The following is a 16568-nucleotide window of genomic DNA, read 5'->3' as shown; positions in this document are numbered from 1 at the left end:
CAAATGCAGTAATAGGAATATATCCAACAGAGAGAATATTTTTAAAAGGTAATCTGTTTATTGGTATAAATAGTGTTTCTGGACATCATTGGTATTTTGCAACATTGATCTAAAATTGCTTAGTGAGTGTATTTTTGCTAATGCCCCCATTTGTTTGTTAAACTTTAGCCAACGTGTGTCATCTGGAACTCAGGCTCTATTTGGGAGTGGAAAAAACTTTGGAGCAGTAAGAAAAATAATCACCATAAAGACTATCCACTAATGCTGAAAGATTCACAGAACCACTCTTAGGCCTTAACCCAAAATGTCTTGATTTATTTTTGTGCTATAAATAGGGGTAATACTTTAACTAGTAAGGCCATAAAATTCCCTAGTCCAAGCAAGTGAAATGATTTAAAGAGATGGATGACTGTTAGAGTCAGTATTCACTCAACAAATAATTTTTGTTTGGATCATAGAAAAAACAAGGGAATTCCAGAAAAACATCTACTTCTGCTTCATCGACTATGCTAAAGCTTTGACTCTGGAAAATTCTTAGAGATGGGAATATCAGACCACCTTATCTACCTTCTGAGAAAATGGTATGCAGGTCAAGAAGCAACAGTTAGAACCTTACATGGAACAACTGACTGGTTCAAAATTGGGAAAGAAGTATGACAAGGCTGGATATTGTAACCCTGCTTATTTAACTTCTATGCCAAGTATATTACATGAAATGCCAGGCTGGATGAAGCACAAGCTGGAATCAAGATTGCTGGGAGAAATATCAATAACCTCACATATGCAGATGACACCATGCTAATGGCAGAAAGCAAGGATGAACTAAAGAGCCTCTCAATGAAGGTGAAAGAGGAGAGTGAAAAAGTTGGCTTAAAATTCAACATTCAAGAAACTAAGATCATGGCATCTAGTTCCATCATTTCATGGAAAATAGATGGGGCAACAATGGAAACAAGGACAGACTTTATTTTCTTGGGCTCCAAAATCACTCCAGATAGTGACTGCAACCTTCAAATTAAAAGATGCTTGCTCCTTGGATGAAAAGCTATGACCAAGCCAGACAGTGCAGCGACATCATTTTGCAGACAAAGGTCCATATAGTTAAAGCTGTGATTTTTCCAGTAGTCATGTACGGATGTGAGAGTTGGACCATAAAGAAGGCTGAACGCCAAACAACTGATGCTTTTGAACTGTGGTATTGGAGAAGACTTTAGAGAGTCCCTTGGACTGCAAGGACTGCAAGGACAGCCAGTCAATCCTAGAGGAAATCAACCCTGAATATTTATTGGAAGGACTGATGCTGAAGCTGAAGATTCAATACTTTGGCCATCTGATGTAAAGACCCAACTCACTGGGAAAGTCTCTGATGCTGGGAAAGATTGAAACGGGGAAGAGAAAGGGAAGACAAAAGATGAGATGGTTGGATGGCATCACTGACTCAATGGACATGAGTTTGAGCAAACTCTAGGAGATAGTGAAGGACAGCGAAGCCTGGTGCATTGCAGTCCATAGGGATCACAGAGTTGGACACGACTGAGCGACTGAACAACTGTGCTCTGCTCTACTAAGTGCCAGAGAAACAAAGATGAAAGTATTGACAGGCAAACATATAATTACAGTGATGTGATAACTGCCACATGAAAGGAAGTTATGAATTCTTGTCTGATCACAGAATCACCCATCAATTATTCTGTTTATGACACTGAGACAGAGCTTCCTGGAGATACGACAAATAGTGAGTCTGGGAGATTGGGTAGCTAAGAAAGAACCTGGTCCCTGTGGGGAACAGATTCATGTGACTTGGGTCTTGGAAGCCTTGTATGTTAAGGGGCTTAAATGGTATTTCATAAGCAATGGAGAGCCACTGAAGGTTCTAAACTGGAATGTAAGGCTGGGATAAGTCTTGAATTCTGCAAGTTCTATCCAAATATAGTTGTAATGTAGCCTGGAATGAGGATCAGACACTGGCTACCAAGCAGGAAGAAGCTGCAATAATTCAGTCAAGAAATGCTAAGTGCCTAAACTATAGCAGTCACTCTAGACATGGAGGGGAAAGAACTGGTTCAAGCAACAGTAGACGAGCAGACATGTGTTGATGTAGTGATCTGGTGAAGGAGGTGGAAAGAAAGGGACAGAAGACTCCAGAGCGAAAGAGATTTTCTATCTGGCCAATGGATGAATAAGAAACACAAGAGTGGGGGACAGGTTTACAGTGAAGATAGTAGTTTAAATATTCATATATAGAGTCATAATGACTAGGACATTCTGAAAATATCTATTAGGGAACTGGATCTCCTAGCCTGGAGTTCAGGGCACAGGTTCAGGCTGGGACAATCACAGCAGGGAGCTGGAAGCTTTTGCTAAAAGCAGGAGGTAGTGTAGACAGGTTTAGAGAGCACAAAATTCTAGAGACATTTGTGGACAAACTGCCATACGTGTTTCAAGAGCTCCTGACGTATTTCCTGCCCAACAGCTTAGGACAGTATGACTTAGTTCCCTAATTCTTGCCCTCCCCTTGCCTCCCACAACATTCTCCAAAGAATAGGCCAGTGATACTTCAAAGTGGAAGTCACATTATGTCATTCTTTGCTTCTTAGAATCAAATCCAAACAATTTGGCACAGACCAATAAAGCTTACTCTACCTGTGATCTGGTCCCTGCCTATCTCTTGACTGGATCTACTGTCACATGACCCACAGAGTGTGTAACAGTGTGATCCAGCCACGTGCTTCCCCTCAGGGAAGCACACTGTTGTTTTCTGTGACAGGAATGCACTTTTCTCGGTCTTGCGGGTTGGCTCCCTCTCAAGGTTCAATCTCTCTTCTGCAGTGTTACTTCCTCAGAGACCTTCCTTAACCAATCTATGTTCTCACCTCTACCCATTCCCCATTCTCAATCTCCAAAACCCTGTTATTGACTACATAGCATTGACTATTATCTGCATGTGTTATTTACTATCTACTGTATTGGAAATGGTGAGATACAAAGGTAAATATCCACATTTATTATTAAGGGAAACTGGAAAAGTGGGATAGAATCACATAGCTGAAGGTCTTGAATTCCCATTGAGGGGTTTTAATTGGTTAGCTTCCAAGCAGCTACAAAATATGCTTGAAACAACATACACTTTAATCAGCTATATTCCAATATAAAAAATCATTTTGCCACTAAAAAAACTGAAGTAGATCAGTAAATATTGTCAAATGTTTTTAAAATGTTTGGTTAAGGAATTATGAAATATAATCAGTCCATAATACTCTGACCCTATACTGTACTCTGAGACACTACAAATTTCAATTGGTTTAACTACATAGAAAACTTTTAAACAAATGAATGATGAGAATATTAAAAAACTCTAGAAATAATACCTGAAGTTAATTTGAGGACTTGAGTTTTGTAATAGAATTGTATGGTTGGTCCCAATCTACTTTATTATCTAGTTTCCTCTTCACTTCAGTGTGGGAGGCATACAACATCAAAATGTCATTAATTTTAAAATGAGCATCAAAGTGTACCAAGGCTGACTCTTCTGCACAGTCAGTAATGCAGTTCTATCCATAGTTTTAAGCCAACCACTGGTGGATCCAACTGTGGTATAACCAGACTTTGGCTGATGAAACTGTTTTAAAAACGGGGTTATACCGCTGCTGCTGCTGCTAAGTGGTGTCAGTCGTGTTCGACTCTGTGCGACCCCACAGACGGCAGCCCACAAGGCTCCCCCGTCACTGGGATTCTCCAGGCAAGAACACTGGAGTGGGTTGCCATTTCCTTCTCCAATGCATGAAAGTGAAAAGTGAAAGTAAAGATGCTCAGTCATGTCCAACTCTTAGCGACCCCATGGACTGCAGCCTACCAGGCTCCTCTGTCCATGGGATTTTCCAGGCAAGAGTACTGGAGTTATACTGAGCCCTTTCAATAAGGCTTGGGGATGGAAAGGTCCTTGAACCTTTCAATTAACTTCACTAAACCTTAGAGGGTATCAGATTCAGATTTGGGACACCCAAATGAGTAAGGCACATTTCTTGGCTTTAAGGAGGATGAACTCTAATCATTTAGCTCTGAATGTGCAGCACAATTAAGTGAACTGGGTAATTTTGTGTAAAGATCAACAGAGATTATTTTCCCAAAATGACTCCTCTTATCCTTATACTTGCCAGCCTATGAAATGTTTGTGGATTTTTGTTTTTCCTTTTCCTTACTCTTCTCTGCTTTCCCAGGGATAAACAACTCTTCAACATAATGTATGTATAAATATAAAGTTTATTTAGCATAGTGTTTAGAAAAATAAGTTCACATCATTTCAGAAAACAAATAAAACACTTAATTGTCCAGGCATAAACCCCTATTACAGTACAACATACATACTTTAGATCTCTTTGGTTGGGTAATTAAGCACAGAAATGTTCTGGGACATGCTCTGTGTGCCATCACCTAACAGTGCAGTAAAGACTCCATTCCCCCACCCCATGATATACATTCTGTATAGATTTTCTCTTTGTGTAAGGCACAGTAAAACCATATTGAGTATATAACTGGTTGCCTCTGAACATACAGTACATGCAACAAAAGAATAAAAATTTTTGAGAACCCTGAAAGCCAAAAGTCACATGCTATATAATTTTGATTAATAAAATGTAAGGTGGTAATAAGAAATTAACATGAAATGTATCAATTAGATACAAAATAACTGTTAGGCTCTATTATCTAAGTTCTAGGAAGACTTTTAAAACATCTTCTGTAAAATGTAATTCTTTTCCCCACAGCCTTCCTGAATTATTTATATTTTTATGATGAGATGATCTGTCAAAAACATTTTAAACAATGAAGAACTTCTGGCTATATACTAATGCACACTTGTCTAACATGTAGTTGAGCAAGCTGCAATGCCTACCCAACAATCTAGCTTTGAACATGCAAGACGCAAGGGCATATACAGGGAGATTGAAGGTCTGTGTGCAATTTAACTATGAATTTTATCTATGGCTATAACATCTACTTGCCTTTCATAACACAAGAAAGGCAGTGAAACGTGTATAATTCAGTCTTTTCATTACTATGGATACATGTGAGCTACAAAGCAGTACAACACAGGTGCTCTTGCTTGACTGAGGGACAAATGCATATTCTCTTTATTAAACAATAGATTGTCCTTTATTGGATGTAACTAAGAGCTAAACGCCAAATTCTGACTGATAAGAGTGCATAGAGAGGCTCACATTGAAAATCCCACAGCCAGCAGCAGGGTTTGGGGTTTGAAGGAGAATTGTTTACCCCTATTCTGATTCCTCTTTGGAGATCATTAGAGGGTCATTTGCAGCATCTTTAAGCATTGGTTTATGTAGGAGAGAAATTCTGCCAAGGGTTCTGAGTATGGCCCTTAGCAATGCAAAAAATATTTGCAATTCTGTGCAGGAAGATCATGGGGTTTATCTTATTTCATTCACATATATATGGGCTTCATACCAACTGGCCCTTATTTTACTGAAAGAACAGAAAAGAACAGTAAGTTCTTTATAATGTGCATTGATTCTTACCTGGTATATTGTGTAGCTACCTGGAGTAATTGCAGGGGTATAATTACATCATGTTAGAGTATGAATAGGTTTCCTAGGTAAGTCTTAAGTTTTGTGCTATCTTTTTTCTTTCTTAAGGTAGAAAATAGGAAGAACTGTGAATAAAAGAGAGGCTTATATTTTTGGAAGACAATATAAAACTTTTCCAGTTATATATGTATAACATATATAACTTCTTAAACTTTCCCATCTTTCTTACTGGATGGGTATTTTAAAATTAACAAACTCTTGATATTTGCAGCAATCAAGTGGAAAACATCATTTTTATGTAAACTACACTATAGAACCATGTAATTAACCTCAGTAACATGATCAGCACACACCCAAAGAAACAAACAAGCTGTATAAGTAGTGGTGGAGTGGAAGAGAACTCTAAAATGCCTGACATTGTAAAACAAAACAAAAAACATGTAATTTCAGCAGTTTAGGAACATTCACTAATTCCATTAAAAAAATGAGATCTAAGTTCATTATCAAAATGATGGAGGAGAAAAAATATGATGGGGGAGGAATTCTTCAAAGGGCTCTTCATCTATGCCTGAAAGTTCCATCTGCAATAACAACAAAAGTGAAATCCTCTATGGCCCTTACTCAACATGCTGGACTGATAGGCATGCAGAGATCTAGAGTGGACCCTTTGTTCCGATCTTAAAGCAAGCAAGATGTGATGACATCTTCATGTTCCATAACTTTAGGTCATCTCTGAAGAGATAATTTCCTCACTTTTCTTGCTTTACAGAGACCAGAGACTTTACTCACTACACAAATGTATTTGTATTGTTACATCTTCTCTTCAGAGTCTTGATAACAACTGTATAACCATAGCTCACAACATTGTCAAACAAGCTTCTTACAGAAACCCCCAAAAGATTTAAAGAAGATGTGATAATATAGTGCAAACAATAGTCATACGTCATAATGTAACAACTGATTCAAAATAGAACCAAGTTTCAACAAGACATAATTCTGCTCATTAGAAGATACAAACTCTCCTTACTTTAAAATGGTTGTTTTCATAGCCTCCAGAATTGGTTTTGTATGGTAGTCTGTAATTGTTACTTTTATTTTAATGAAGCATATCAACAATAATTAGTTGTTCAACCATTTGCATCATAAAACATTAACTATAAGTGAAACTTAAGTTCTTCAGATTTAAAGCAATTCTGTGGAAGTAACCCTGTTGGACAGTAGAAAAAAGTCATCAGTGCTTCTGTAGACACTTCTGTACCTTAATAAGAATAAAAAGGCCACAAGGTAAAAAGGCACATAGAATTCTATAGAAAATGTATTTAAATGAATCTGAGAGTTGCTAAATAAAGAACAAGAATGTGAAAAAAAGTACCAAAATTCCAATAATGGGAGTTAGATTTCCTGTTTCAGTGTTATTAATATTGACCTTAATAGACTTCTGATAAAAATCATTACTTTTAAAATCCTACAAAAAGTAAAACTTTGTTGGAAATAACTGTTCACGTCCTGTTCAAACAATAAAAATAAATTAAACAGTACCAAAACATTTTTTTCAGTTCATAGTGTCTGAAGTATAAGAGAAACATATACAGCATAAATAAAATTCACTGTAATTACCCAAATCCTTGCTTATAGGACTAATATATTTACACTCATACTGAAGGTTGTTTCAGTTTTCTTAGTGGAGTTGTGAACTTTCTCAGCCACACTAAACTATTAGCAATCACATTTGGAATCGTATAGAGACAAAGCAAGACTGTCAAAAAAAATGCTGAAAAACAGAAATGCATATATTCAAAAAATACATCCTTAGAATTGTATGAAGTACCACTTATGCTTCTTAACCTTACCAATGCCCATGGAGTAAAAGTAAACAAAAAGAAATGTATTGTTTCTAATGTTCTGTAGTGATATTTAATTTTCTACCTTAAGTGTATACATTTTTAATTTAAAAAACTACCAAGTTCCATTTGACCTTAGAATTAAGTCCACCAAATGATACACTTTGACTTCTTGATATATTTCATCTCTGATGTCTGTCTCCATCTATTGAAAAGAGAACCAAAAGGCTGCAGTAATGCAGTTCTATTCCTGCATATTTAACTGTGATCTTCAGCATATTTAACTGTGATCTTCATGCAGATCAATCCAAGGTCTCTTGAATGCACTTACTTGCAAAACTAATGTTTCCCTTCAAATGGGAAAATGCTTTATGTCCTCAGGTCTTCATGAAAAGATTTGCCTTCTGATGCCAGGGGGGAACAAAAAGGAAATTAAGTTTACAAGTCTTGCATATCTTCATCCAATTGGACAGTCTGGAGCTTGGCAAGCTCTTTCTTGTCAGTTTCCAGGTCTTCACAGACAGTCTCCACCATGCCGTCTAGGACATACTTGGATTTGGAGTCCAGCATCATTAAGTTGCTTGTTGTCTTGCTCTCAGAATTTGTTAAGAAATTTTCTTTCATGTTAGCTACTGATTGCATAACTAAATGATGTTCTCTGACAAAATCCTGGTGTACTGTTGGGGAGGGGTGACCCACCTGGTCTTCACCTGTGGGAACTATTTCCCCAAGGGCAGCCTGGGTCAAGGGTACTGATAGTAGATCTTGACCAGAAATAAGGGAGCAGTTCTGAAGAGTTGCATAGTTAGTGTTGTTGACTGACGTCACAGTAGATTTGCTTGCCACAGGTGCAGACATTGGCTGGCTATCAGCCATGTCAGGGTTTAGCTCAGTGGGATTTAGTAGGGTTGGGGAAGTCAGGGAGAAGTTGTGAGCTGGGGATACATTAACTAATGAGGAGGACAGTGGGTGGAGGCCACTTCCCGAGATACTTTCTGAAGATAGGTTTGCATTTACTTGCGCATTCTGATTGACAGGCATCAGCTGAGAAAACACCAGGCTCCTCTCCACGCCCTCCTGTTTAACAGATCCTATAGTCTGGCCTGAATTAGGAACAGTGTATACCACTGCACTGGGAGCAAGAGAGCTCAAGAAAACCTTTCCTTGTTGGACTGTGGCAGACTCACTTGTAAATGTGCTCCCATCTGAAGTGCTTGAATTTACTGAAATATTACCTTAAAAAAAAAAAAAGTACAGATTATCATTGATGTAACTGATAAGGAAAGAAAAAGTTACTTTTTTACGCACATGATTTTTCTTGAGCACTTACAACTACAGATTTCCAGGCTCTGCTCCTGAGAGTCTGACTCAGTAAGTCCCAGAGCAGGTATATTTTTAACTCCTTGAGTAATTCTGGTGACGAAGCAGGAGCAAGAACTACTGGCTTAGAAATCAAATGTGAAAAAAAATCTTTTCCAAGTTCTAATTTCAGTTAAGTTTCCGCTCAGTATTGCTAAAACTTATTATCTCTCAGTTAGTTAAACAGTTATTGCTAGCTCTGCCAGTTAGAACTAGAAAACAAATGCAAAAGAGAATGCCTTTGTTCATGACAAGCTCAGTAACTGACATAAAATATAAATGGAAATGTAGAAAATACCACAAAAATGAGTTACCCTGGGGCTTAAAGTTAACCATATAAACCTGTACAGACAAGTTGCTATCTTTCACCAAACTAACCATAAAGTAATGTCAACAAAACATTCAATAGATTTTTCTTTCTTTTTGTTGTACTAGTTCTGAATTTTCAGTATTGTAGTGATAGAATTAATGATAATAATGAAATGTGCTTTTAAAAATACAGATCCAACAGTATCAGAACATTTAAAAGCTAATGCTTTTAAAAAGGGTTTCTATCTTTTGAGACTCTCATTATAATGTTCTGCAGAGACCAGAAGTAGAAACAGAAATGTAAGTAGAAAGCTGAGATGTTCAAATCACCTAATTTAAGACAATGCAGATGAATTAGACCCCCCCTCCAAACTCCCACCATCAGATAAAACCCTTTTCCTCTGAGCCTTCACCGAGATATGGGGAAAAATGGCAATTATCTTGCCATTTAAGGAAAGGTGGGCCTAGGGGAGTTTTGTGACAGAATAATTCAAATGGGAAGTTTACCTTGATCTTGAATTAGATGTGCAGTAGATACTCTTCATTATTTTGAGAAAATACTCCAATGTTAAAGTAAATATTATTTTGAGAAAACAGTTCAAAGTTAAAGGTAATTCACCTAAAACATTTCCCTCCTTAAATTATTAGAATAATTGTGGTTATATTGCCACCTATATTGATAAATGTCACAAATATATGTATGTCTTCCTAACATTTTTAAGCACCCTAAATGCAAAGGAATGTCTTTAAACAAACAAAAAATGAAAACTTTATTTGAACTTAAGAAAAACATTTCTATGCGTGTTTTCAGCTCTTTTCTAACATAAATCTTTGTTTCAGGTCAAATAAACGAAAAAGGCTTTAAAATTCTTGTTGGCTACTAAATTGCAGCAAAAGACTTTCGAAATAGATGTTTACTTTGTTGTGTGTTTGTGAAATTATCTGCCAGTGTATATGTGAACAAAGTGATTTGTTATTTTTGGACAGGGCCATATATAACATAACAGATATGACATTTTCTCAAATAGCTATTGCATATAAGTAAAATAATGTTTCTCAAAGTTTTTATATTATGAAATACATACGTGAAGGGGAAAAGCAGATGTGATCTAAAGCTTGATATTTAAGTGTAGCTGCAACTGAATTATAAATTGAATGATAATTTCAAAATCAATTTTAAAAAACCCAGCTGTGAAATGATCAACATACAAAGTATAATTTTATAGTGATATTTTTAAAAAGGGCTTATCTTCTTAGATTATAAAGTGAGTAAAATGTAGAAATTCTGCTTTTCTATGTAAATTTCAACTACAGAAAGATAATCTACCTTGTCTAGCCATTTGTAAGAAAGGCATGGTATCTGTGAGAAAGGCTGACTCCCCAAATACTTTACTGAGAACTGCAATACACAATTACTCTAAGAGAATGTTGCTTCCTGGACCCATCTGGCTAAACTTATGTCTTCAACTCACCCAGACAAGTCTAAGGATTGACAGCTCTGTCATTTGATCTTAGCTATTTTATCTGAAAATGCTGTTCTTATTCATACTGAATGTCCCATTGTAAGAATTAACTATTAGTCTGTAATAATTTTCCATGGCAGCACTTCTTTAGATTATGTATGAGAAGTATTCCTGCCTTTTTCTTCCCCAATGTACACACCATGCTTTTTTGCTCAAATCTGTTGTCTTTAAAATGTTATCTACTATTTGGAAATTGCCTAAAGAGAGAAAAAGGGTTAGATCCATATTAAAGTATTATACAACTAAGCACTTTGGCTTTCTCTGTGGTTTGACTAATTTTGCCCTGTGTTGGATAGTGACTTAGCGTAATCTTTTCTATAGCCTGGAACAATGAAGAAATAAGTAGCATGCTGCAGGACTACTGTGAGTTACTATACTACCATTTTACCCAAAGAGAAACAAATGTGCAGAATGGAATTCACTGCACAACAATATTTCCATCAGTACCTTGAACAAACTGAAGTAGACCATAGTTGTGGAAAAAAAGAGATGTGAATAAATTGATTTTTTTTTTCAATAAAACCATTTACAGGAAGCTGATCTTTAAGGCAAACAGTTACTTATTTTATTTTTGTTTCGGTAAAAATTTGGATTTTCAGATTTGCTTCCACAAAGGCAAATGTGCACTAATATCTCCTACTTCTGAAGTCAGGGGGCTCTTCAACCTCCATTCTAACCATTCCTGTTTCTATAGAAAAACAGTGACACAAAGCTCTCCAGATTTGCTTAAAGTCACTGAAGAACTGGCATATCAGGCTCAGGTCCCCCAAATTTCATCTCAGTGCTTTCTTTAGGAGATGTCTTGGTAAAGACAAACAAAATAAGGCTTACAGTTGCCTTCATAAAGAAACCCACACATTTAAGAGGCTAGTATACATGCAGAGCAACAATCATATATTTCTCTGTTTTTCCTTTATGTCTGTTAATCTTACTTATAGGAGGAACATGAATCAAACACAAATGATCCAGTCTTTTAGCTCGCTCTTCTAAAACACCTTTTGCTCAGATAAATGATGCTTAGGTGAAGTGTACACATTTTTACCAACTGCTTGGCTCATTTTGTGTTCTTAGCAATATTATTAATTTTTAATCTTAAAATATCAAGCAATGGGTTACTGTGTAAGTACCGATTGACTTAGCATATTTCTATAATTAGAGAACTGGCAGGACTCACTGTGAACTGTAGTTTTCCATTCAATTCTTGGGAAAATAAAAGCCCACCCCCATGATGCCAGGGAACCAAGAAAGTAGATATTACGTGGATGTTGTGGAAGGAGGAGAAACAAATCAAGACTATTCTGCAGCCGTAGCAGCCAGTCAAGTACCCGAAGACTAATAGCAATCTATAGCTCTCACCAAATGCGTCATTTACAGCAGCTGGCTAAAACATTCACTGATGCATTATGGTACCAGCTAAGACTTTTACCTTGTGAAGCTGCCACTGAAACAGGAGGCAGCTGCAGTGGAGAGAATCCAATGCTCCCATTAAGGAACTGGCTGTTTGCTCCAGAATTGGGGATCTGGACGATGCCATACTGGTTAATTTGCACTGGTGTGGTAAAAGTCACCACAGAGCCTCCATCCTGGGAAGCTACTGTTTGAATACCTTCTCTTTTCACCTCAGCGCTGGGTATCAGCCCTGGGAACGACACGGGAGCACTGGGGCTATAGGAGGTGGTGGCTGCTGAGTTCGCTGAAGAGCTCTGGAGAACTTTGAATTCCTTCACATCCTGGGAGGTAGACCCCAGTATGTCAGTCATGGATATACCGTTGCTCATAATGTTTGATGCCATTTTTGGTGGGTTCAAAGATACTGTCTGTGTATTTCCCACACTTAATCCATTAAGGATAACTCCATTGGGTCCCTGAATGAAAGAATTACCATTGAGGAAGACAGGTGAAGTACTTGCAGGTACCAAACTTCCGTTCAATAAAACTCCAGAGGAGCTTAACGATATTTTAGCATTTCCAATTTGTTGCATATATACTGGCTCCAGGTGACTGGAAAGGCTGAGGTTGGTGACACCATCGGAGGAACTGGAGAGTTGATGAGGAGACAAGTCTTCATGACCCTTGCTGGATTCATCTTCAGTGCTAGGATTGCCATCTGACTCACTGTACAGAGGAGGAAATCAAGAGGTTCAGAAAGTTAGGGGCATGATAAGGTACATAGTGCCAACTGTTTGTAAAACCAGCCTTGAACCCCATTAAAGGCTGTGTCTAAAGAAAGCACAGCAGAAAATTTTTTAGTCTTGTCTTAGCTACGAGGCCTTTCAGCAGATTTTGACCAGGGCATCTAGGAAGAGGAATTCTCCTATCTCAATCACCTTTACTAATAATACACTCAGAGAAAGTCCAGAGGTCTGAAAGATGTAAATTCAACTAACAGGATATACAGGAGAATTGTATACTTTTTTTTTTTCTGTAGCACTGAAATTATTTCTTACTGCTAAAAATGCTTCTACCTATACCACCGGAAAAAACTCATCAAAGGGGTGGTCAATCATCTTGCTTTCGTAACTCTTTCCCTTCCCCTCAAACCAATTCAGATTAGGGTGGTTTTGGAGGTAAACGAAACTGTCAAAGGAGCAGGAGATGGGAAGTACTGGCTTTTGTTTGCCAGTTAGTTAACGAGAGCTCATATTCTCACCTGCTCCCAAACTTCTACTCCACCAGATTGACAACTGTTTCACTCAACAAAGTGGCTGTTTCAGAACTGTTATGTGCAGTCGCCATTGAATCCAAAGGATGCCATAAGGGCCTATTTAACGAACACCAGCCAGTGCCCTGGGGAGGTGGGAGGGAAAGGATGTGGGTCACTCAGTGGCCTTGTACCTATCAGACCCCCTTCCCCAGTACCCTCAGCTCTTCTGCTCCGTTGCAGACAAGACTGTGTTCCTCACCTCTCCGATTTGGGGGGAAATACAAAATCCGGGGAAGGGTAGTGGTGGGGGTTTCCCATTTGGTCTGAGGTTGGGCGGGGACAGGGGGGCGTAGAACAGCGGCCGTTTGGAGCGCGGCGGGACTTGGCCCAGCAGAAGATCCGACATCCCTGCAGTGCCCAGCGGTCGGTTCGCTTTCATGCCTTGGGGAGGGGATTACTCGGGCTTTGGGCTGCGGGGCCAGGAGCGCAGAAAGCGCTTTGATTTACGAGCTGAGGCTGAGCCGCCGTCGCCGTCTGCGAGGGTGACTCACCGGGGGTGCGGGTGGGAGGTAGATCCGGAGAGGGGCCTCAACCAGGCAACTGGGCTGAGGGCGGGGGGTGTGGAGTGGGGGGAGAAGCAGGCTGAGCGTGGCCGGGGAGACCCGGGGAACGCGCCGGGCCGGGGTGTGGAGGCTGCAGGGCAGCTGGACTGCGCGCCGCTCCCACCCCCTAGACCTGGCCTGCAGATTCCGTAGGCGATGGGATCCGCTGCCTCAAGCAGGCGTGGGGGCAGGTGGCCTGGAGTTACCAAGGTGCCTCCTCCGGGTCGCCCCGCAAGTCTGCGGAGGGGTGCATGTAGGTTAGGGTGCACGCCGGTCGCGGGGCGCGTTTTGTTTTGGTTACCGCCAGGCCGGGCTTGGACACCGAGCCTTCCTCCCTGCTTGGGGCGAGGAATGCCGGAGCCGTGGCTCGCGGCTCCTGGCCCCGCGGGAGCGCCGGGCAGGAGCGGCCCACAGCAGGCTCTGGAATGCGCCGGGCGATCACCTTCTCCCGGCCGGGCCGGGCTCCCCGGCTCCCAGATTCCTCCCTACAGCAGAGTCTACGAGCTGCTTTTTGGATTCTTTCTCTCCTGTCCCCGCGGGGTTGGCGACACTTTCCTTTTAGGAGGCCTTCGCTTTACACTTCGTCTAACAATACAACACAGAGACACTCAGACTAGGTGTCTGATTCAGGAGGATGTACCAAAGAGGCGGAAAACCCGGTATTTTCTACCAGTTGGGAAAAAATAAATACCTGGCAATCAAAAAGTTCAAACCCGCCAGGGTGGGCGCTCAGAGAGGTGAGGAGTGGATAGCGCCCCCACTTCTTTCCTGCCTCCCGCCCGGTGCCAGCCTGCCTCTACCCCCATCACCACGCCAGGAAGGAGACGCAATTGTCCTGGGCCAAGGAAGCAGCCCCGCAGCCCCACCACCCCGGAGGCGCTGAAATCCGATCCGAAGGAGTTCAGAATCAGGTTTCAAAACACCGCAGAGCCGAGCCGCACCAACACCCCACAGCTGCCGCGGCCGCGAAGGGAACCAGCGAGGGCAGGGTGAATGATTAACTCTGTCACATAAAATCTGGACACCCCCAGACCCCCTTCTGCGCCGCCAGCTCCCCCGCTCCGTTCTCCTTCCAGAACGGCCACGGCCACCTCCAACGAGGGCCCCGGCCGGCCGAACCCTGGGGGTCCGGGGAGCAAGCGCGCGCGCGCCGGGCTGGCGTGACCCCTCTGAGGCGCAGACCCGGCCCGGGGCTGGCAACCTCCGTGGGCCTCGGGCGGACACGAGAACCACCGTTCCGGCGCCCACACACGCTCCTTCGCCCGGCCAGAACCGGAGAGAGAGTGGCAACTTCAAAGCCGGCGGGATGGGGGTGGGAAGCCGGGCAGCAGTGACCAGCCGAGGTGGGGGCGGGGACTGAGACTAGGCGGGCGACCAGAAACTTCTGGGGGGAGGTGGGGGAGGGTACGGAGCGAGGTTCCCCCGCCCCCGGCGCCCCCACCCCCCGCCCCGCGCCCCGGGCCGGGGAGAGGGGTGGGGGGCGGGGAGAGGTGGGCAGCCGGACCAGGCTGGAGGGGAAGGTAAGCGCCATGTTTGCGAGCACTTGGAGGAAAAGAAAGCTGGGAAGGGGGTGGGGGAGAGGAAGGGGGAGGAGGAGGAAAGTTGGCGCTCACCTTTTGGACTGGGTCTCGGAGGGGTTCCGATCGCGCTGCCGGCGGTTCTTGAACCAGTTGCTGACCTGGGTGAGGGAGAGGCCGGTGATCTTGGCCAGGTGCCGCTTCTCGGCGGGCGAAGGGTAGCGATTCTGCTTGTAGAGCTCCTTGAGCGCGTTGCGCGACTTCTCCTTGAAACAATACACCGTCTCCTCGCCGTCCCAGATGGTGCGGGGCAGGGGGAATTTCCTGCGCAGCCGGTACTTGTCCACCGCGCCCAGCGGCCGGCCGCGGGCTCGCTCGGCCTCGGTGTAGCGCGCCTTGTACCAGAGCTGCTGCAGCAGCGGGTGGTTAGCCGACTCGAAGCTGTGGCTCTCGAGGATGCTGTAGAGCTCGGGGTAGATGCCCTGGTGGAAGGCCACCAGCGCCCGCGCCTTCAGCAGGCTCTCGTTGCCACGTAGCAGGTCGCTCTGGGGCAGGGACCACAGGAACCGGGCCAGGCGGTCCAGGTTGCCCCCCTGCTGCAGCGCCTCGCACACGCAGGCGACATGGTCGGGCGAGAAGGCCAGTGGGGTCTGCGCGGCGGCGGCGGCCGCGGCGTGGTGGTGCCTGCCCAGAAGTTCCGAGTGGAGTTGTACCTGATCCACCGCCGCCCCGGCCGCCGCCGCCACTGCCCCTTCCTCTCCGCTCACCCTGGCGGCGGCGGCCGCGGCGTCCCCCGGCTCCAGGGGGAAAGGGGCTGGAGCCGGGGGGCTCAGCCCCGCCGCCGCCGCCGCCGCCGCGCCCCCCGCCACTTCTCGGGGCGCCTCCTGCCCCTCCGAGGCGCTTTCCATCCCATTCTCCTGCTTGATGTCCGCCGCACTTGCAATCTGCCCGGTGGGGGAGGAAGAGGACATTTTTTTGTTGTTGTTTATTTTCCTCCCTCCCTCAGTCCCTCGCACTCTTTTCCTCTTTCTTTTCCCCTCTCTTACTCCTCCTTCTTCGTCTCCCTCCCCCCTCCCCCCCTCCGGAAAGCCCACTCCCTCCCTCCTGGTTTCGGCTGGATCTGGCCGATCAGGTTTCCCCCCGGCCACGCAGTCACCATTAAGATAGCTGCTAGAGCAAAGTAGTGTAAAAGGATAGCTGCTTTCTGCCGTTCCCCCAACGTGACTCCTC

General features: G+C 43.0%; 1 protein-coding gene across 1 annotated transcript; it reads right to left on the bottom strand.

Moving 5' to 3' along the window:
- Positions 1-7822: 7822 nt before the first annotated feature.
- On the bottom strand, positions 7823-16309 carry SIX4 (SIX homeobox 4). The gene is made up of 3 exons (XM_068965894.1): positions 15435-16309; positions 12002-12690; positions 7823-8619 (listed from the first exon to the last, which is right to left on the bottom strand). The coding sequence occupies exons 1-3, from the start codon at positions 16307-16309 to the stop codon at positions 7823-7825; spliced, it is 2361 nt and encodes a 786-aa protein (XP_068821995.1).
- Between the last annotated feature and the right edge of the window lie 259 nt (positions 16310-16568).

Source organism: Capricornis sumatraensis, chromosome 2 (genome assembly GCF_032405125.1).
Source record: "Capricornis sumatraensis isolate serow.1 chromosome 2, serow.2, whole genome shotgun sequence".
NCBI lineage: Eukaryota > Metazoa > Chordata > Mammalia > Artiodactyla > Bovidae > Capricornis > Capricornis sumatraensis.
This window is presented reverse-complemented; position numbering and strand designations above follow the sequence as displayed.

Coding starts and splice junctions, on each gene's coding strand:
- SIX4 (XM_068965894.1), bottom strand. CDS start 16,309: ATGTCCTCTTCCTCCCCCACCGGGCAGATTGCAAGTGCGGCGGACATC. Junction 12,691..15,434: donor TCCGAGACCCAGTCCAAAAG/GTGAGCGCCAAC, acceptor TCCTCTGTACAG/TGAGTCAGATGGCAATCCTA. Junction 8,620..12,001: donor TTCAGTGGCAGCTTCACAAG/GTAAAAGTCTTA, acceptor TTTTTTTTTAAG/GTAATATTTCAGTAAATTCA.